At 40.0% G+C, this 23,346-nt stretch overlaps 3 protein-coding genes across 3 annotated transcripts; all 3 read left to right on the top strand.

The window, feature by feature from the left end:
• Positions 1-292: 292 nt before the first annotated feature.
• LOC105008504 (olfactory receptor 1-like) lies at positions 293-2,723 on the top strand. Its single transcript, XM_013134685.1, has 6 exons — positions 293-509; positions 1,013-1,190; positions 1,293-1,457; positions 1,712-1,850; positions 1,934-2,079; positions 2,588-2,723. Exons 1-6 carry the CDS (start codon positions 293-295, stop codon positions 2,721-2,723), a joined length of 981 nt encoding a protein of 326 aa, XP_012990139.1.
• Positions 2,724-9,780: 7,057 nt separating this feature from the next.
• LOC106024391 (olfactory receptor 1-like) lies at positions 9,781-12,214 on the top strand. Its single transcript, XM_034293572.1, has 6 exons — positions 9,781-10,006; positions 10,137-10,314; positions 10,455-10,557; positions 11,342-11,545; positions 11,651-11,799; positions 12,047-12,214. The coding sequence occupies exons 1-6, from the start codon at positions 9,781-9,783 to the stop codon at positions 12,201-12,203; spliced, it is 1,017 nt and encodes a 338-aa protein (XP_034149463.1). The 3' UTR covers positions 12,204-12,214.
• Positions 12,215-12,808: 594 nt separating this feature from the next.
• On the top strand, positions 12,809-21,364 carry LOC114839552 (olfactory receptor 2AT4-like). Its single transcript, XM_029121248.2, has 7 exons — positions 12,809-12,869; positions 18,397-18,623; positions 19,216-19,393; positions 19,534-19,636; positions 20,423-20,626; positions 20,732-20,880; positions 21,128-21,364. The coding sequence occupies exons 1-7, from the start codon at positions 12,814-12,816 to the stop codon at positions 21,282-21,284; spliced, it is 1,074 nt and encodes a 357-aa protein (XP_028977081.2). The 5' UTR covers positions 12,809-12,813; the 3' UTR covers positions 21,285-21,364.
• Positions 21,365-23,346: the final 1,982 nt, after the last annotated feature.

Raw genomic sequence — 23,346 nt, 5'->3', positions numbered from 1 at the left:
ATACTTCTGTTACCTTCGTGTTATGTTTGTTATCTCTATTGTTGTACATTGTTTTACTGTTCTGTTACACATTGAGAATTGAAAACGTTATAGGTACTTGGTCTTTCTTTTATCAAACAAACATATTAGTGTTTCAAAAACGAATTTGTTCTCTGCTAACCTTTAACCTTCTCACATGTTCTGTGAATAATGTTGTTGTTTCTATCGTAATATAGCTGTATTTGTAAAAAAAAATCCTATTCTCTCCTCAGATCATTAGTGACAGTGTTGTGATAGTTTCATACTTTACACAATGTTACCGGGGAACTACACACGTGTGTCAGAGTTTGTGATCGTGGGTTTCCCGGGGCTCCACCCATCCTACTTCCAGCTGATGGGGGGGTTCTTCTTCTGCATCTATGTCACCACAATTTCGGGGAACTTCCTGCTGGTTGGACTGTTTGTCCTGGAGAGGAGCCTGCAGAAACCCATGTACATTATCATGCTCAGCCTTTCCCTGTCTGATATTGGTAAGATACTCAGTCTGACCCTGTCTGATATTGGTAAGATACTCAGTCTGACCCTGTCTGATATTGGTAAGATACTCAGTCTGACCCTGTCTGATATTGGTAAGATACTCAGTCTTGTAGGACACTTATCTTAATATTTATTATAATTTCTTCCTTCTCTCGCTGACATTGATAGAGACAAACCATTTGAGAAGGTTTATACTTCAGCCTTAAGATTCAGCCTCATGAGGTTTTCAAAAATCCATAACATTTTCCTCCTGTTTTCTGACATTTTCTAAGTCATTTTCTGTGAAACCAATAAAAATGTATAAATCATCGGAGAGGAGGGCTGGAAGGAATCAGGCTCATCTTGGAGCTAGTAGGGTTTGAAATCCACCTCGGTTTGGAGTAGTTTTCAATTCTGAAATCACTACAATCCTCTCAATAGTTTTACAAACCAGACAAGGTCACATGATTTATGTTTATTCTCTTCTGGTGTGTTCTGGTGTTTATTCTGTTCCCAGGGTTCAGCACAGTAGCCCTTCCCAAAGCTGTAACTCGGTACTGGTGGAATGACGGTGGCATCTCCTTGTACATGTGTCTGTTCCAGAAACATATGATCCACTACTTTGGCAACTTGAATTCTCTCATCTTTATGACCATGGCTATGGACCGGTACCTGGCTATCTGTCACCCTCTCAGGTACCTTCAGAACAACAACAACAACACGTAACCCAAATACTCATTATGACCATGGCTATTGACCAGTACCTGACCATTTAACACCCCACTTCCCCTCATCAGGTATCCCAAGTGGATGAACAACAGGACCATGTTGATTCTAACAGTCTTCTCCTGGGTCTCTGCCATGATAACTCCTGGCATCACCACAATCCAATCGGCCCAGTTGCCGTACTGTGGTCCCAACCAGATTATCCACTGCTACTGTGACACAAACTCACTCAACAAGTGTGTGTTTTAAGGTTAAGGTGGGGGGGTTGGGTCTTCATTCAAAAGTAACATGAGGAAAATCATGCGAAGTGAGCACTTTTGGCCAGTCCTCCCTTCAACAAGATGCTTTGTCGTACTTGGGCTCAGGTTTAGGGTTAAAATTAGGGTTAGCCCTGAAGGTCATTGTGAATGTGTGGCTATATTTCTCTAGTACTATCCAGTGCAAAAACAAATTATATGAAATTCCAACCAAACAATTTTTGACTCAACAGGCTGTCCTGTGCCGACATCTCCTCGCAAAGTGCTGTTTCTTTCTCCCTGGCCATGTTTGTCCTCCTTGTCCCCTTCTCCTTCATCATCTTCTCCTACGTCAACATTGTGGTGGTGGTTCTCAGGATGGTCAGTGTGCAGGTGTGTGTGTATGTGTGTTAGACATGTTTTGCACTGTTCTGCGACTGTGAACTGGTATTAACTAAACCTCTCTTCCCATCCAGAGTCGATGGAAGACTTTCTCCACCTGTAGTTCCCAGCTGGTCATTATCTGTTTGTACTATATTCCCCGGTGTGGCGTCTACATCAGCAACCTCATCAAGTTTACCGTCAGCCAGGACTTTGTTATCGGCCTGACAATGCTTTACAGGCAGGTAACTTTGAAAGTAGAGAGGCTGATGGCCAGTTCAAATCACTTTCCAGACAGAGCAACAATGCAAGTGTAGGGTGACTTTGGTGGTATCACCTACCATTGTGCCCTTGAGCAAGGGATGTGTTTTATTCAGTAAGTATGAGGTCTATTGACCTACTACGAAAGTTATGTCTTCTATTGTACTTCAAACATGTGTAGGCAGAATGCTTAGGACAAAAACCTCTCATTGGGCATTCTAGTGATTGTAAAATCCCTTTCTTTTTTTACTTCATAATTCTTTAATTCTTCATAATTCTCAGAATGTTTAAGTGAGATTAAAAAAAAAAGAGTTCTACAATCACGTGTGCTGGCGAAAATGTCCTGGTTGTGTGCAAGGTGTGATAAGAAGCAGGGCAGCATGGTGAGCAGTGTGGCGGAGGACACGCTGTGATTTACAGATCTTCCGCAACTTGAATTTGCTAAGACAGATTGAATAGTCTTTTCTCCTCTTCCTGTTCTTCTACAGCCTGCTGCCCCCACTCCTCAACCCCTTCATTTACTGCCTACGCACCAAGGAGATCAAGGCTTCCTTGGTCAAGTGGGCCTGCCGTAGACAGTCCAACACACACCCAAAACCATCCTTTCACCCCATAGCCAGATAACTGTAGCACACCGCAAACCACAACCCTGGCTAACATAGAGTCGGTTTCTGTAGACAATGATGCCTCTATCCACCCTATAGTAAACTGACTGGCAGGTTGTCCCCAATAGAATCCAACAGTAGGCATTACGATGCTATATACAAAGGCTGTCATATGTGCGCAAGGCTGTCTGACCTGAATCCTATTAAACAGATCTGACATGCTGTTTACATGTAATTATTCAACATGGTACACAAAAAATATTTTAAATTGTTTTGCTGTCTGTTTTTTTCCCCAAAATAATGTTGGGCAAGAATAAATATTTTTGGTTGATTGCATAATAATTGTATAATAATTAATGGTTCCTCATCTACCTTTGGCAACCAGCAAGCCAAAGGGTATACCTGGAGTAAATTTTACTCCCTTATGCTGTTCCCAAATAATATATGCAGAAGTAAAGAAATGTTTTTAAATGTTAAGTGTTTTTTAAATAATTTTTATAAACTTGCCAAACCGGTTTTGCTAAACTGACATCATAGTTATTGATTAACAAAATTAAATGCATCAAAAATGTTTATCAACCTACAGTATGACATATTTCGATTCAACCCATTAGGCCAGAAGCATTTCGTTGGGAACACATATCCAACACAATGTATTTCAGTTGCAAAATTCAATGCTTCTAAATGAATTCACCACAATGGGGGGAAACTGTATCCTTAAGGTTAGGGCCTGGGTGTGTCTCGTTCCTTTGTTTGTCCTTCAGGGACGTACTGGGTCAGTGTACTATTTAGCCACAGACTTGGATTAGACTCACACTACCTGCACACATTTGCCAGCACACGTAGGTCACTTCTACATTATCAAACCACTTTAAAGGTGTACGGGCTAGCTAGCTAACCTAATCAAGATACGTACTGTGTGTATATATTTTACACAGTTTGGATAAAATCCCCCAAAAACGCAGGAGCCTCATCTAATATTTAAAGATGCATTCAGCGACTTTCCACTATTTTCGCCCTCTTATTGAAAGTGTCGCTGTCAGGCCGAAACATGTCCCCGAAGGTTCTGTACTAAATAATGTGTAAATTTATGTAATTCTCTCTCTCTTTCTCTGTTGGCCCTGAAAGACAAAGCTAAACCAAGAGTACATTTGGTCAAATTATATCAAATAGGGATGCACTGTTAAATTGGCTTGCAATCGATAATAAGGAAACTTAATAATCGTATAGGATGATTGCTTAAAATGTTCCCAATATTTCAGATCGATTTCCACTGCATTCACTTTACCTTGGTGCTTGAAAACCCAGAGGCGATCAACATGTTGACCACACCCCGCATTCACACACTACCCACTTTTTAGGGGGCACGCACATTTCGTAATCCATGGTTGCCCAATTGCATGCAAAAAAATGATGAAAAATGATCCAAATACTTGATCATACACAAATGTTAATTATTTTGATTCATATCTTAAATTAATCAGATTATTTCCATAAACAAGTTTGCTAGTCTTCCTGATGCAGAGAGATGTAGATATGTAACTATATTGGATATTGAGGGGCTTCCCTGCTGCCCCCTGCTTCACTCTGCTGGGGAGTTTTGGACAAAAATGACCCCACCAGGTGCAGTAGCCAGTGGTGTCATATTCAGACATCTATTCATTCCTTATGCATCTCCAGTTAATTTAATCAATACATTTTTCATTTATTTATAGAAAGCATATTTTTACATTGTTTGCAATTGCCAGCTTCTACTCAGCAATCTAGTGTGGCTCTACAGTACTAGCTACTGTAGCACGTACAGTAAGCCACCCAACGTTTCTAACAATAGGTCTACTCTAGTTAAAATAGGCAACATACACTCACCTAAAGGATTATTAGGAACACCTGTTCTATTTCTCATTAAAGCAATTATCTAATCAACCAATCACATGGCAGTTGCTTCAATGCATTTAGGGGTGTGGTCCTGGTCAAGACAATCTCTTGAACTCCAAACTGAATGTCAGAATGGGAAAGAAAGGCGATTTAAGCAATTTTGAGCGTGGCATGATTGTTGGTGCCAGACGGGCCGGTCTGAGTATTTCACAATCTGCTCAGTTACTGGGATTTTCACGCACAACCATTTCTAGGGTTTACAAAGAATGGTGTGAAAAGGGAAAAACATCCAGTATGCGGCAGTCCTGTGGGCAAAAATGCCTTGTTGATGCTAGAGATCAGAGGAGAATGGGCCGACTGATTCAAGCTGATAGAAGAGCTACTTTGACTGAAATAAACACTTGTTACAACCAAGGTATGCAGCAAAGCATTTGTGAAGCCATAACACGCACAACCTTGAGATGGAAGGGCTACGACAGCAGAAGACCCCACCGGGTACCACTCAACTCCACTACAAATAGGAAAAAGAGGCTACAATTTGCACAAGCTCACCAAAATTTCTGTTGAGACATTCAGATGGTAGAGTCAGAATTTGGCGTAAACATGGATCCATCATGCCTTGTTACCACTGTGCAGGCTGGTGGTGGTGGTGTAATGGTGTGGGGGATGTTTTCTTGGCACACTTTAGGCCCCTTAGTGCCAATTGGGCATTGTTTAAATGCCACAGCCTACCTGAGCATTGTTTCTGACCATGTCCCTCCCTTTATGACCACCATGTACCAATCCTCTGATGGCTACTTCCAGCAGGATAATGCACCATGTCACAAAGCTCGAATCATTTCAAATTGGTTTCTTGTACATGACAATGAGTTCACTGTACTGAAATGGCCCCCACAGTCACCAGATCTCAACCCAATAGAGCATCTTTGGGATGTGGTGGAACGGGAGTTTTGTGCCCTGGATGTGCATCCCACAAATCTCCATCAACTGCAAGATGCTATCCTATCAATATGGGCCAACATTTCTAAAGAATGCTTTCAGCACCTTGTTGAATCAATGCCACGTAGAATTAAGGCAGTTCTGAAGGCGGAAGGGGTTCAACATTTTATGGAATCTGATTGATTGATTGATTGCTTCAGTGTTTGCTACTTTAAGAGTGTGCTACTAATCTCAGTTTGTTAACTGTATAAAAGACACCTGGGAGCCAGAATTCTTTCTGATTGAGAGGGGATCAAATACTTATTTCACTCATTAAAATGCAAATCAATTTATAAAATTTTTGCCATGCGTTTTTCTTGATTTTTTTGTTATTCTGTCTCTCACTGTTCAAATAACCCTACCATTAAAATTACAGACTGATACTTTCTGTCAGTTGGCAAACGTACAAAATCAGCAGGGGATCAAATACTTTTTTCCCTCACTGTATCGTGGCTGTCTATGGGACGATGTGGAGTTTCCCCAAAACGATGGGAAACTTTGTGTGTTCTAATGTATGACGTGACGCTGACTTCAGCCGCCACAGCAAGAACTAAAATAATTTCTGACATTCCAGACACAGGAATTGCATTTTCTTGGGATATAGAATATATGTCAAGTTACAACACTGTTCAATGTTCTTAAGGTTACTGAGCTCCTGGTACTATTGTATATATGTGCAACTTGAGAAAACCAGAGCACACCGTCCTCAGAGCCAGCCAGAGAAACCAGCCGTGTGAGCAACTTCAGAGTGCGCTTGGTCTTCAGTAAAGAAGAGGGAGAGAGTGCACACAGCAACAACCTGTGCAGTAACTAAGATTTCCAGTGCAAGATACTTTTCACGTGAAAATAAGCACACCAATTTACTTTAAGTACTAGTGGAGTAGTGGTGCCTGGAGAGGTGGGTATACTCTAATTTTGGCATTTTGTTATCCTAATGGCTCATTCAATAATAGAAATGAGCCCTTGCATGAAAAATGATACAAGAAACCATGTCATGGACTTTGATTGCACTAAAATGATAAATACCAATTGGTCTTTTAGTCAAAGCCAACCCAAGCTGTACTACGATGGCCTGGAAATTTGTGCAAGTGTGAGTCAATTGTTTCCTGACACATCTGGGGACACACACCTGGGTGCACCTACCCACACACACATTTTGCACTTTAATATTTCATCCAGTCATCTACAACTACATTTTTCTGTAAAACATTTCTAACACCATATAGATACATTGGGACCCAAGTCTTAAAACTATCCTAACTTACCCAGTACCTTGCATCCTAACCAGAGGTTTTTGTACTTTAAATCTTTCCCTTGCTCTAATGTCCACAGGTCTGGCCAGTCATTGGTGTCTATGAAGAAGAAAAAACACAGTATACTTAGTCATTTACAGTGAATGTGCAGATGACATGCCCAATATACACCATAACAAGGTTGCAATAATGTATTAAAATAGCAAGCTGTGTCTGATCCACTCCTGGCCATATGAAAGCTGAAAGGTTTTAAATACGAAATCTAGTGAACTAGCTACCAGTCCTGATATCAGCTTCACTGCCCGCATTTTCCAATTGAACTAGCCACCATTTCCAAAATGTCGCGGGAAATCGTCAGTAAAGTTAGCTAGAAGACGTTACACTGCTAGCTAGCTAAGTACTGCCAAACGACAACATTGACAAATTGATTTAAGGCAAAAAAATATGTAATGTACGGATATACTATGTACTATACAAGCTATTACCATGGTGGATCTAGTTGCTTTCAAAATCTTGGTTAATATTTACTACGCGGTCCGAAGCACTATAATCTTTCGGCTGAGGGGAGAGCATCGGCAGTGCCGGCTGTTGCACTTGTAGTTGCAAGAGGGAAGATCGTTCTTCTCCCCCAATTCGTTTTCCAAACGGTCTGCAGCTCGACACCATTTATTCGTTCGGACAAATGAAAATGTTGTTTGATGAGGTCGCTTCATATTGTATTTCGGAATAAGCTTTTGAAAATATAATTTTAACAAATGCCATTTGTTAAAAAAACTGAATATTATGGAAAACATAAATATGTGACTGACTTAAAGTAACAAGGTTCTCAATGCCAATCAAAGCAATTTCATATGTCCATCACATTTCTTTTTTTGTAAAATGTTGCGTTGGTAATTATTCACATGCAACTGGTTTTTGTAAGCTACAATTTGTATGCTTTATCTATAAGAAAATGTATGTATATTGACGTTAACTGTACTACATTGATATGCATCAGTAAAGAGTGCCCGCTGACAAAGAAAAAAAAGTGGTTGAGGTGCTTTTTTTGCTTGAAATTTCAGAAACACAACGATGGCATTTGTTAAAGCAGTTCTGAGTGTTAAATACCTTATCTATCGTAATTACTACTTTTATATCTAGGCTTTGTATAATGTAGTTAAAGAAAGGGAATGTGAATTTATCGTATAATTTATACATTTTCAATTCATTATCAGATTTATTTTGGTGTGTTTTTTGTTATTAAAATATGTAGAAAGATTACTTTTGAACACTTGAATTTACATTTGTTGACATGAGAAACATCAAAGGCAACATTTTGTATTTAATTAATGCCAGGATACACATTGGTATCAGCAGTGGCGGTTTGTTGTATATGAATATCGGCTATCGGTATTTTCGATGTAGACCTAATCTCAATCTTTATTTTTAATAAAAGTTGTATTTAAAAAATGCCTGGCTATGTTTAACACAACAATATGATTGTTCCATTCTCCAGCGCATTGGACACTGATGCAAGTCTTCTTTAATAAAAGGGTAAGATTTGTTTTGTACTGCAAACCACTTTATAACCTACATGTCTTCTGATAGGGCAGCCAACAGCCAATCAGAGATTTCCATTCTGTTGACATCACTGTTTTACATTGCTCATAACAATCTCGGAGTTTGCCTTATTAAAGATAAAGATATACTGTAAATTTGAAATAAATTAGATAAATGTTTCTCAGATTGTTTGGATTCAGGCTTTACAAAGGGCAGACATTGCTTCAGTACCTGGACAGGAACGTAGCTAGGTAATTTGTTAATGTGTTATGCTACGATACAGTATGTACAGTACCTACAGTATTGTGCTTTACAAACAAATTGACAGAATAATTTTCTCACACTATAGTATATGATCCGAATCTATTGCCAATTATCCTGATTTTAATACTTCTAATGATCTGAAATTTGAAACTACTCCATTTGGAATTTCATGGCTAACTGAGGTGAGATCGAGATTCTACTTATAGTATGTCTTTATCTTTAATAAGGCAAACTCTGAGATTGTTATGAGCAATGTAAAACAGTGATGTCAGCAGAATGGAAATCTCTGATTGGCTGTTGGCTGCCCTATCAGAGGACATGCAGGTTATAAAGTTGCAACTTTAGTTGTAGAGGGGCAACTCCACACACCACAAGGGGCGGATAGGAGGTAAGGATGGAGACAGCCTGTAGGATGGAGACCGTCCAGGATCCTTCTTTTTTACTGAATCTCTTGCTCTCTATTCATCTTTCCATCTTAGGTAGAAGGTAAATATGGAGAGACACAGCCCATCCAGAATCTCCCTATTTAAAATTGTTTCCTTTTTCCATCTTTAATTGGACGTTAAATAGACAGGATATATACTGTATCTCTCCTTTACATAGATGTCTCTTTATATTTCTCCATCTTAGATGAAGTTGTGGAATGAGAGATACTGAGGATCGGCACCCAAACTTAGACAGACAAAGTACTGCTACTGTTTCAGGTCAACCAACAAAATCCATTTAGTATAAAGAAAATGTTGTGGTTTGAAGAAAATCTCCAATTACAAATACATATTTGTGTAATGAAATTGTTAAAGAGGTCGGGCCTGTGGTGCTGCACCCTGAAAGTATTTTGGTATTCAGCTATGAATAGAACCAGATAGACTATTTTGAATAGATTAAAGATTAGTGTCCGGATGATGCTGAGTGCCAATCCTGCTCACCCCTGTTCAAGAGGATGGGAAACAGAAAAGAGCATTAACAATATATAGGACTCATCAGGAGATAACTGTTAATGTATGAAATGTTTGTCTCAAATTCTGTCTCTACTCTGCTCCATTACCCCCATCTGTAATTTCCTGTCCTCTACCCCCCCCCCTCCCTCCCTCCCTCCCTCCCTCCCTCCCTCCCTTCCTTCCTTCCTTCCTTCCTTCCTTCCATTCCTCCTTCCTTCTCGAGTTCAGTATGGTGGAGGTGAATGATGAGAACTACACACGTGTGTCAGAGTTTGTGATCGTGGGTTTGCCGGGGCTCCACCCATCCTACTTCCAGCTGATGGCCTGGTTCTTCTTCTTCATCTATGTCACCACGATATCGGGGAACTTCCTGCACGTTTGGCTGTTTGTCCTGGAGAGGAGCCTGCAGAAACCCATGTACATTATCATGCTCAGCCTTTCCCTGTCTGATATTGGTAAGATACTCAGTCTGACCCTGTCTGATATTGGTAAGATACTCAGTCTGACCCTGTCTGATATTGGTAAGATACTCAGTCTGACCCTGTCTGATATTGGTAAGATACTCAGTCTGACCCTCCTCTCCAGGTTTTGCCACAGTGGCCCTCCCCAAGGTGATAGCTCGATGGTGGTGGGACGATGGCAGGATTTCCTTCCATACCTGTCTATTCCAGGAACAGATGATCCACTACTTTGGCACCTTGAATTCTCTCATCATGATGACCATGGCTATGGACCGGTACCTGGCTATCTGTCACCCTCTCAGGTACCTACAAAACAACAACAAATCAAGTGTTGTAATTGTATTGGTAATAAATGTATAAGTTGTGTTGGGGGAGGCAGTACTATATTCTTTTTTTGCTTCTCCCTCTTCTCTCATTCCCACATCTCGTCTCTCTTCTCTAGATACCCAATGTTAATGACCAACCAGAATATGAGCTGTTTAACAGTCTTCTTCTGGATGTCAGCCACAGTCATACCTGCCATCAGCACCATGGACTTCACCAGGGTACTGTAGTGATGTAATACATGTGTCAGGATGATACTGTTACTTTAATGGACATAACAGGGCAGTTAAGACTTCACCAGGGTACTGATGTAGTTATTATATAATGATACTGCTGTTTAAAACAGCCTACATACCTCTTTTCAATTACATCCTGATTAAAAGGTATACATTATTTATTAACAGCTGGCTATAAAATCATGCAGACTGAGTGTGTGCACAGACAGCGTTTACCGGTAACAAGAAGAAAGCATGCTTGAGCAGTAACTATCCTCTAACATTGCAGACTGCAAAGATGGCTAGAAAGCTTAGTAGGTTCCAGCTGGTTGACATGACATTGAAAGAAACTGGTTTCGATCTTGGTTCTGAGCTAGTGTCTAACAGTTAAATTCCTGTATCTGTTTTAAAAAGCCAGGTAGAAGGCATGACAGAGCTGAATAGCCTGTATATTCATTGATTAAATATATATTGTTACATATTTGTATTAATAGATTTATTTATGACAAAAAAAAACCCCACAATTTTCTGGCCCAGATGAAACGCAAAGATAAAGCAGCCCTCTGCTTTGTGCCTAGACTGGCACACCAGACTGAAGAAATTAAAACAATTGACTGAGAATGATGCAAGCTTGCCCTGGAAACCTGTGTGTTTTACCTCCCAGGGTAGAGCTCCAAATCTGATCTCTATTTGTATATAGTATCGTGACCTTTATTGGGCTCTAGGCGAGGCTCAGTCCTGCTGACTATTGACAATATTTGAGTATGACTACTGTGTGGTTTTCTCCCAGAAAGTGGCATTCTGTGGCCCCAACCATATCCTCCATGCGTACTGTGATGCTGTGTCTCTGACTAAACTGGCCTGCTCCAACGTGGTGGAAATCCAGGGGAGGTCCTTTGGACTGGCCATGTTCGTCCTCCTCGCACCCTTCACCTTCATCATCTTTTCCTACGTTAATATCATTGTCTCTGTGATGCGCATAGCCAACGCACAGGTCAGATCAGTTTTTGCCTCATTCCTTTGCTCATTTTTTTTTTTTGATGTGTGAAGCAGCCTCAACCCACTGAACGTTTCTCTTATTTGTTCACCTCTACCCCAGGGCAGGCTGAAGACCTTCTCTACCTGTGCTACTCAGGGGTGTATCATCCTCATCTATTACATCCCCCGCTTCGTAGTCTACAGTGCACCCTACATCCCAAACCTGACCATGACCCCTGACCTCCGCATCAGCCTCACCCTTGTCTACAGGTGCATTGGCTAGTTGGAGACAATTCACCCATTTGACCAGCTGTACATTTTCCAGCCTTAACATATAATCTGAAAAGGGATTACCTTTGTTAAGTTGTTTCTACTGATCTAGACAGTTTATGTCACATTTTGCAAGTCAAAGAGAAATGATGGAACTAGACTACTTCTTTTGTTTTAACCAAAAGGACATTAGATCTCACCTCTTCACTTGTCATCTTACACTTCTCTACTCCCTTATATTCTACAGCCTGTTCCCCCCAGTCGCCAACCCGTTCATCTACTGCTTCAGGACCAAGGAGATCAGGACCATTCTGGTTCGCTGGGGACATGGCTGGAGGAACAACATGTTGGATTGGAGTAAACCAAACACCATCACTGTCATCAATAAATCAAGGGTTAGATAGGGTTAGGTTTAAGGAGACAAGGATATAACCTGTTATAACCTGTTATTATAACATTCTAATTCAGGATTAAATCATGTTAATTCAGGAGAATAATATGTTTATAGACAAAACCCATCACTGTGGTTTCTATCTCTATATGAATCATGATGTTCTATATCACTGTAAAAAAGTTCCATCTAAAGAGCATGACTTGCATAAGCCTCATCTTCTTGTGTTGTCTGATTGACTCAGTATAAATCATACAGCCCCAAGTGTGGAGATACATTGGTGTCTTCTTGTTGAGAGCAAAACTTTTTTCTTTTCAATAAAAATAATTGTTCTGAAAGCAAAAAACGAGGCTTCAAAGTAAAAACATTTCTTTGCAATCAAATATTTTGTAATGGAGCGCAAAACGTAATGCATTTAATTCTGAAAAAATAAATGTTTTTTCAGAACAATTATTTTTAAACATTAAATGTTTTTTATAACAAATTCCAATTACATTTGACTTTCAACCACCCCCTATTTTGGCTACACTCCCCCCTTAACCTGAGGTACTTTTTTTGCTTTTGATTGAAACACTAGTTCTTCGTTTGACCCTACAGCTGTGGAGACAATGCGGGAGGTATGGATGATGCTTCTCCATCATTCCAGAGGTCTACAAAGCCATTCCACTCCTCCACCTGGGTCAGTCTGACCACTTCTCATTATTCCTACTTCCCAAGTATTTACCCCTCATTAAACGGGTGAAACCATCAGTGAGGTCAGTCAAAGTTGACGTGCTGTACACTGCCTGCTGTCACCTACCTGGCTACCTGCCAAAATGAACTCTATCTGTCACTCGTTCCAGGCTGAGAAAAGTTCAACAAGGTAGTGCTAACAATAGCATCCTTATTAAGATAAAGCCTTCCTCCACCTCGGTCACTAATAAAAATGACTGAATCACGTCACATCTCAAAATGGGACTCCTAAATGTTAGATCCCTTGCTCCAAAGGCAGTTGCAGTGAATGAATTAATCTGTGATCATAAACTAGATTTTATTGGCTTGTTTGAAACGTGGCTAAAGCCTGATGAATTCAATGCCCTAAATGAGGCCTCTCCTCCTGGCTATGCTAGTGATCATATCCCCTGTGCATCTAATATATGTTTGTTGCTAATATATATTACAGTAAATATATATTTACTCTCAAACACATCACTGATTTTCATTCTTTTTAAGTTTTACTCATGAAAGCTAACCTGGCTGATGAATCGTTTTACATAGCTACTATTTAGCACAATTCATACATCGAAGCAATTCAATGTGCTTTACAAAGAAAAATATATGAAAGTTCAATAACATAAAAACAAATACTCAAATGAAAACATCAAAACAAATGAATACATTACAATAATTAAAAATACAATAAAAACGTATAAAGATTAAAAGTGGGATAGAAACATAGGATGCTATAAGGCTAAACAGTGTGGTTAAGTTTAAGTGCTCAGTCATAGGCATGTGAGAAGAGAAGACATTTAAAAATGGATAGATTTGTTTTACAGGCCCCCCAGGCCATACACAATGTTCTTCAATGAGTTTCCAGAATACTTGTCTAACCTTGTATTCATGGCAGATAGTATTCAAAATTTTGGCAATTTCAGTATTTATATGGAAAAGTCCAATGATCCTCTTCAAAATGCCTTTGAGGCCATCATTTACTCAATGAGTTTTATCCAACATGTCTCAGGTCCAACACACTGCCACAATCACACCTTAGATTTAGTCCTGTCACGAGAAATAGAAATTGTAGATCTAATAATTTCCCCCCAAAATCCAGGATTATCGGATCACTGCCTTATTACATTTACCGTTAAAACAAGAAATCCACTTGCTCTGCAAACAATGAGTTTCAAAAGCCCTACTATAAATTCTCAGCCTACAAATAGATTCCTTGATATTCTTTCAAAATCACTCATCGACAACAGAGTAACTAAATCCGCTCAACGATCAAATCGAGGATCGAGGATAACTGTGAAATACTTTAGATACAGTTGCACAAAAAAATACGGAACAAGAAACTTGCTCCCTGGTACACAGACAATACTAGAGCACTTAAGCAAGCCTCCAGAAAATGGAGCAAAAGTGGCGCTCCATCAAGTTGGAAGTATTCAGACTAGCCTGGATAGACAGTACTACGGTACAGAAAATCACTCACATTTGCTCTATCAGCTTATTTCTCCAAACTGATTGAGGTGAACAAAAACAATCCAAAATTTCTCTTCAATACAGTTGCAAAGTTAACAAAAAAGCAACGCTCAACAAGTGAAGTGGGTCTTCACTTTCGCTGTATTGAATACATTAACTACTTTGATGAAAAGATCATCACCATTAGAAAACAAATAACCGACTCCTCCTTAAATAGTTATAGTCCCCAAAATCTCAGTTGTCCTGAGAATGTCCTGAACCTCCCTGACCAGGTGTCAATGGGGACACTTGAATGTTTTGATACCGTATCGCTCGATACATTCACAAAATTTGTAATGAGTTCTAAACCCACAAATTGTCAGCTAGACCCGATTCCAACAATATTATTTAAGGAGCTATTTCCTGTGCTAGGTCTGCCAATGTTCAAAATAATAAATTGCTCCATTTCCTCCGGATGTGTACCAAACTTACTATAAATAGCAGAAATTAAGCCTCTTCTAAAAAAAATTAATCTGGATCCCGACATATTAAACAATTATAGGGCAATATCGAACCTCCCGTTCCTCTCAAAATCTTAGAAAAATGTGTTTCCCAACAACTCCCTTCTCTTGACTGGAAACCCATATTGGGCTACGTTAACATGTTCTAGCCTGGTTTAAATCTTATTTATCTGAAATATATCAGTTTGTTAGTGTGGATGGCATATCTTCTAACAATTCAAAGGTATGTTTTAGTGTTCCCCAAGTCTCGGTTCTGGGCCCATTATTGTTCTCACTAAATAAGCTGCCTCTGGGTGATGTAATCCAAAATCACAATGTCAATTTTCACTGTTATGGTGATAACACACAGTTATACACTCACCTAAAAGATTATTAGGAACACCTGTTCAATTTCTCATTAATGCAATTATCTAATCAACCAATCACATGGCAGTTGCTTCAATGCATTTAGGAGTGTGGTCCTGGTCAAGACCATCTCCTGAACTCCAAACTGAATGTCAGAATGGGAAAGAAAGGTGATTTAAGCTATTTTGAGCGTGGCATGGTTGTTGGTGCCAGAAGGGCCGGTCTGAGTATTTCACAATCTGCTCAGTTACTGGGATTTTCACGAACAACCATTTCTAAGGTTTACAAAGAATGGTGTGAAAAGGGAAAGACATCCAGTATGCGGCAGTCCTGTGGGCGAAAATGCCTTGTTGATGCTAGAGGTCAGAGGAGAATGGGCCGACTGATTCAAGCTGATAGAAGGGCAACTTTGACTGAAATTACCACTCGTTACAACCGAGGTATGTGTTTTTTGTTATGCATTTGTGAAGCCACAACACGCACAACCTTGAGGCGGATGGGCAACAACAGCAGAAGACCCCACCGGGTACCACTCATCTCCACTACAAAAAGGAAAAAGAGGCTACAATTTGCACAAGGTCACCAAAATTGGACATTTGAAGACTGGAAGAATGTTGCCTGGTCTGATGAGTCTCGATTTCTGTTGAGACATTCAGATGGTAGAGTCAGAATTTGCCATAAACAGAATGAGAACATGGATCCATCATGCCTTGTTACTACTGTGCAGGCTGGTGGTGGTGGTTTAGTGGTGTGGGGGATGTTTTCTTGGCACACTTTAGGCCCCTTAGTGCCAACTGGGCATCGTTTAAATGCTACGGCCTATCCCATTATGACCACCATGTACCCGTCCTCTGATGGCTACTTCCAGCAGGAAAATGTACCATGAAATCGTCAACAGTAAAGTTAGTTAGAAGACATTACATAGCTAGCTAGCTAAGTACTGCCAAACGACAACATTGACAAATTGATTTAAGGCAAAAAATATGTAATTTACGGATATACTATGTACTATACAAGTCATTACCATGGTGGATCTAGTTGCTTTCAAAATCTTGGTTAATATTTACTACGCGGTCCGAAGCACTATAATCTTTCGGCTGAGGGGAGAGCTGTTGCACTTGTAGTTGCAAGAGGGAAGATCGTTCTTCTCCCCCAATTCGTTTTCCAAACGGTCTGCAGCTCGACTACATTTATTCGTTCGGACAAATGAAAATGTTGTTTGATGAGGTCGCTTCATATTGTATTTCGGAATAAGCTTTTGGAAATATAATTTTAACAAATGCCATTTGTTAAAAAAACAGAATATTATGGAAAACATAAATATGTGACTGATTTAAAGTAACAAGGTTCTCAATGACTAGCTAAACAAAGCAATTTCATATGTCCATCATGTGCACATCATTTCTTTTTTTGTAAAATGTTGGGTTTGTAATTATTCACATGCGACTGGTTTTTGTAAGCTACATTTTGTATGCTTTATCTATAAGAAAATGTATGTATATTGCATAGACGTTAACTGTACTACATTGATATGCATCAGTAAAGAGTGCCCGCTGACAACCAAAAAAATGTGGTTGAGGTGCTTTTTTTGCTTGAAATTTCAGAAACACAACAATGGCATTTGTTAAAGCAGTTCTGAGTGTTAAATACCTTATTTATCTTAATTACTACTTTTATATCTAGGCTTTGTATAATGTAGGCTAGTTAAAGAAAGGGAATGTGTATTTATCGTATAATTTATACATTTTCATTTTCAGATTTATTTTGGTGTGTTTTTTGTTATTAAAATATGTAGAAAGATTACTTTTGAACACTTGAATTTACATTGGTTGACATGAGAAACATCAAAGGCAACATTTTGTATTTAATTAATGCCAGGATACACATTGGTATCAGCAGTGGCGGTTTGTTGTATATGAATATCGGCTATCGGTATCGGCCAACAACTTTATTTTCGATGTAGACCTAATCTCAATCTTTATTTTAAATAAAAGTTGTATTTAAAAGATGCCTGGCTATGTTTAACACAACAATGTGACATTGATGCAAGTCTTCTTTAATAAAAGGGTAAGATTTGTTTTGTACTGCAAACCACTTTATAACCTACATGTCCTCTGATAGGGCAGCCAACAGCCAATCAGAGATTTCCATTCTGTTGACATCACTGTTTTACATTGTTCATAACAATCTCGGAGTTTGCCTTATTAAAGATAAAGATATGTAAAACAGTGATGTAAAACAGTGATGTCAGCAGAATGGAAATCTCTGATTGGCTGTTGGCTGCCCTATCAGAGGACATGCAGGTTATAAAGTGGCAACTTCAGTTGTAGAGGGGCAACTCCACACACCACAAGAGGCCAATAGGAGGTAAGGATGGAGACAGCCTGTAGGATGGAGACCATCCAGGATCCTTCTTATTTAATGAATGTCTTGCTCTCTATTCATCTTTCCATCTTAGGTAGAAGGTAAATATGGAGAGACACAGCCCGTCCAGAATCTCCCTATTTAAAATTGTTTCCTTTTTCCATCTTTAATTGGATGTTAAATATACAGGATATGTACAGTCTGTTTAAATAGACAGGACATATACTGTATCTCTCCTTTAAATAGATGTCTCTTTATATTTCTCGATCATAGATGAAGTTGTGGACTGAGAGATACTGAGGATCGGCACCCAAACTTAGACAATGTACTGCTACTGTTTCAGGTCAACCAACAAAATCCATTTAGTATAAAGAAAATGTTGCGGTTTGAAGAAAATCTCCAAATACAAATACATATTTGTGTAATAAAATTGTTAAAGAGGTCGGGCCTGTGGTGCTGCACCCTGAAAGTATTTTGGTATTCAGCTATGAATAGAACCAGATAGACTATTTTGAATAGATTAAAGATTAGTGTCCGGACGATGCTGTGTGCCAATCCTGCTCACCCCTGTTCAAGAGGATGGTCCTTTAATCTATCACTCACTTTGTCTCTATAGGGCAAACAGAAAAGAGCATTAACAATATACACGACTCATCAGGAGATAACTGTTAATGAAATGTTTGTCTCTCATTCTGTCTCTACTCTACTCCATTACCCCCATCTGTAATTTCCTGTCCTCTACCTCCTTCCTTCCCTTCATCCCTCCCTCCCTCCTTTCTTCCTTCATTCCTTCCATTCCTCCTTCCTTCTCGAGTTCAGTATGGTGGAGGTGAATGATGAGAACTACACACGTGTTTCAGAGTTTGTGATCGTGGGTTTCCCGGGGCTCCACCCATCCTACTTCCAGCTGATGGCCTGGTTCTTCTTCTTCATCTATGTCACCACGATATCGGGGAACTTCCTGCTGGTTGGGCTGTTTGTCCTGGAGAGGAGCCTGCAGAAACCCATGTACATTATCATGCTCAGCCTTTCCCTGTCTGATATTGGTAAGATACTCAATCTGACCCTGTCTGATATTGGTAAGATACTCAGTCTGACCCTGTCTGATATTGGTAAGATACTCAATCTGACCCTGTCTGATATTAGTAAAATACTCAGTCTGACCCTTTCTGATATTGGTAAGATATTTAGTCTGACCCTGTCTGATATTGGTAAGATACTCAGTCTGACCCTGTCTGATATTGGTAAGATACTCAGTCTGACCCTGTCTGATATTGGTAAGATACTCAGTCTGACCCTGTCTGATATTGGTAAGATACTCAGTCTGACCCTGTCTGATATTGGTAAGATACTCAGTCTGACCCTGTCTGATATTGGTAAGATACTCAGTCTGACCCTGTCTGATATTGGTAAGATACTCAGTCTGACCCTGTCTGATATTGGTAAGATACTCAGTCTGACCCTGTCTGATATTGGTAAGATACTCAGTCTGACCCTGTCTGATATTGGTAAGATTCTCAGTCTGACCCTGTCTGATATTGGTAAGATACTCAGTCTGACCCTGTCTGATATTGGTAAGATACTCAGTCTGACCCTGTCTGATATTGGTAGGATACTCAGTCTGACCCTCCTCTCCAGGTTTTGCCACAGTGGCCCTCCCCAAGGTGATAGCTCGATGGTGGTGGGACGATGGCAGGATTTCCTTCAATACCTGTCTATTCCAGGAACAGATGATCCACTACTTTGGCACCTTGAATTCTCTCATCATGATGACCATGGCTATGGACCGGTACCTGGCTATCTGTCACCCTCTCAGGTACCTACAGAACAACAACAAATCAAGTGTTGTAATTGTATTGGTAATAAATGTATAAGTTGTGTTGGGGGAGGCAGTACTATATTCTTTTTTTCCTTCTCCCTCTTCTCTCATTCCCACATCTCGTCTCTCTTCTCTAGATACCCAATGTTAATGACCAACCAGAATATGAGCTGTTTAACAGTCTTCTTCTGGATGTCAGCCACAGTCATACCTGCCATCGGCACCATGGACTTCACCAAGGTACTGTAGTGATGTAATAAATGTGTCAGGATGATACTGTTACTTTAATGGACATAACAGGGCAGTTAAGACTTCACCAGGGTACTGATGTAGTTATTATATAATGATACTGCTGTTTAAAACAGCCTACATACCTCTTTTCAATTACATCCTGATTAAAAGGTATACATTATTTATTAACAGCTGGCTATAAAATCATGCAGACTGAGTGTGTGCATGGAAAACGTTTACCGGTAACAAGAAGAAAGCACGCATGAACAGTAACTATCCTCTAACATTGCAGACTGCAAAGATGGCTAGAAAGCTTAGTAGGTTCCTGCTGATTGACTTGACATTGAAAGAATTTTGTTTCGATCTTGGTGCTGAGCTAGTGTCTAACAGTTAAATTCCTGTAGGTGTTTTAAAAAGCCAGGTAGAAGGCATGACAGAGCTGAATAGCATGTATATTCATTGATTAAATATATATTGTTACATATTTGTATTAATAGATTTATTTATGACATAAAAATAAAAATAAACATTTTCTGGCCCAGATGAAACGCAAAGATAAAGCAGCCCTCTGCTTTGTGCCTAGACTGGCACACCAGCCTGAAGAAATTAAAACAATTGACTGAGAATGATGCAAGCTTGCCCTGGAAACCTGTGTGTTTTACCTCCCAGGGTAGAGCTCCAAATCTGATCTCTATTTGTATATAGTATCGTGACCTTTATTGGGCTCTAGGCGAGGCTCAGTCCTGCTGACTATTGACAATATTTGAGTATGACTACTGTGTGGTTTTCTCCCAGAAAGTGGCATTCTGTGGCCCCAACCATATCCTCCATGCGTACTGTGATGCTGTGTCTCTGACTAAACTGGCCTGCTCCAACGTGGTGGAAATCCAGGGGAGTTCCATTGGTCTGGCCATGTTCGTCCTCTTCGCACCCTTCACCTTCATCATCTTTTCCTACGTTAACATCATTGTCTCTGTGATGCGCATAGCCAACGCACAGGTCAGATCAGTTTTTGCCTCATTCCTTTGCTCATTTTTTTTTTTTGATGTGTGAAGCAGCCTCAACCCACTGAACGTTTCTCTTATTTGTTCACCTCTACCCCAGGGCAGGCTGAAGACCTTCTCTACCTGTGCTACTCAGGGGTGTATCATCCTCATCTATTACATCCCCCGCTTCGTAGTCTACTGTGCACCCTACATCCCAAACCTGACCATGACCCCTGACCTCCGCATCAGCCTCACCCTCGTCTACAGGTGCATTGGCTAGTTGGAGACAATGCGCCCATTTGACCAGCTGTACATTTTCCTGCCTTAGCATATAATCTGAAAAGGGATTACCTTTGTTAAGTTGTTTCTACTGATCTAAACAATTTATGTCACATTTTGCAAGTCAAAGAGAAATGATGGAACTAGACTACTTCTTTTGTTTTAACCAAATGGACATTAGATCTCACCTCTTCACTTGTCATCTTACACTTCTCTACTCCCTTATATTCTACAGCCTGTTCCCCCCAGTCGCCAACCCGTTCATCTACTGCTTCAGGACCAAGGAGATCAGGACCATTCTGGTTCACTGGGGACATGGCTGGAGGAACAACATGTTGGATTGGAGTAAACCAAACACCATCACTGTCATCAATAAATCATGGGTTCGATAAGGTTTGGTTTAAGGAGACAAGGATATAACCTGTTATAACTTGTTATTATAACATTCTAATTCAGGATTATATCATGTTAATTCAGGAGAATAATATGTTTATAGACAAAACCCAACACTGTGGTTTCTATCTCTATATGAATCATGATGTTCTATATCACTGTAAAAAAGTTCCATCTAAAGAGCATGACTTGCATAAGTCTCATCTTCGTGTGTTGTCTGATTGACTCAGTATAAATCATACAGCCCCAAGTGTGGAGATACATTTGTGTCTTCTTGTTGAGAGCAAAACTTTTTTCTTTTGAATAAAAATAATTGTTCTGAAAGCCAAAAACGAGGCTTCAAAGTAAAAACATTTCTTTGCAATCAGATATTTTGTAATGGAGCGCAAAACGTAATGCATTTAATTCTGCAAAAATATTTTGAGAACATTAAATATTTTTTTAAACAAATTCCAATTACATTTGACTTTCAACCACCCCCTATTTTGGCTACACTCCCCCCTTAGCCTGAGGTACTTTTTTTGCTTTTGATTGAAACACTAGTTCTTCGTTTGACCCTACAGCTGTGGGCAGGCTTTAGCGAGAGGTATGGATGATGCTTCTCCATCATTCCAGAAGTCTACAAAGCCATTCCCCTCCTCCACCTGGGTCAGTCTGACCACTTCTCATTATTCCTACTTCCCAAGTATTTACCCCTCATTAAACGGGTGAAACCATCAGTGAGGTCAGTCAAAGTTGACGTGCTGTACACTGCCTGCTGTTACCTACCTGGTTACCTGCCAAACTTTTCGAATTTACTCTATATAAACTAATTGAGTAGTTAGTACAGTTTTGCCTTTTGCGACTGTGACTCATTCCAGGCTGAGAAAAGTTCAACAAGTTAGTGCTAACAATAGCATCCTTATTAAGATAAAGCCTTCCTCCACCTCGGTCACTAATAAAAATGACTGAATCACATCACATCTCAAAATGGGACTCCTAAATGTTAGATCCCTTGCTCCAAAGGCAGTTGCAGTGAATTAATTAATCTGTGATCATAAACTAGATTTTATTGGCTTGTTTGAAATGTGGCTAAAGCCTGATGAATTCACTGCCCAAAATGAGGCCTCTCTTCCTGGCTATGCTAGTGATCATATCCCCTGTGCATCCCGAAAAGGAAGGGGTGTTGCTAATATATATTACAGTAAATATACATTTACTCTCAAACACATCACTGATTTTCATTCTTTTTAAGTTTTACTCATGAAAGCTAACTAGGCTGATAAAACTGCCAAACTTTTTCGAATTTACTCGATATAAACTAATTGGTCAAAATTCTATTTTAGAGTTTTTCCAACGCAATATTTATCTGTTGACCTCTTACCCAACTTTTCTACACCGGGACTCTTTTTGGACATAATTAACAGAACTACTCACCCCTGAACACCGGAGGCTAAGTATCATTACAATGCCTTTTCACTGTAATTGTTGTAGCAACAACACGGGGGAGAATGTTCGTCTTAAGTTAAAGATAGCAGAGTTAGAGGCTCGGCTTCTGACGCAAATGCCAGGCAAGGATTATGCTAGTGTAGAAATAGAAAAATCTGCGTCAGTGCCACCAGGTAGAAACGATAGTTTTGTTAGCCCCCCGGCACAGCTCCTGCAGCCGGGCAATAACTTTCTCTTGGTCACTGGGAAGAAATGCCGTCGACCAGTTAAACCTGAATCGTTGCTAAAACCAACTGAGACTTTGAACAGGTTTTCCCCACTGGAGTCGGAGTCAAGGCCCGAGCCGTCTTCGGAGGGGAATGGTCGGCAGGCATGTTCTACCGGTGGACTTGAAAAACTGAAAACTTTAGTCATTGGCGATTCCATCACACGCAGTATTAGACTAAAGAATCAGCCGGCGATCGTACATTGTTAACCGGGGGGCAGAGCCACCGACGTAGCCGCAAATCTGGGGTTGGTGCTAGCGAAATCTAAAACTGGCAAGTATAGAGAGTACAGAGATATTGTTATCCACGTTGGCACCAACGATGTTAGGATGAAACAGTCAGAGGTTACGAAGCAGAACATAGCATC

Source organism: Esox lucius, chromosome 7, assembly GCF_011004845.1.
Source record: "Esox lucius isolate fEsoLuc1 chromosome 7, fEsoLuc1.pri, whole genome shotgun sequence".
NCBI lineage: Eukaryota > Metazoa > Chordata > Actinopteri > Esociformes > Esocidae > Esox > Esox lucius.
This window is presented reverse-complemented; position numbering and strand designations above follow the sequence as displayed.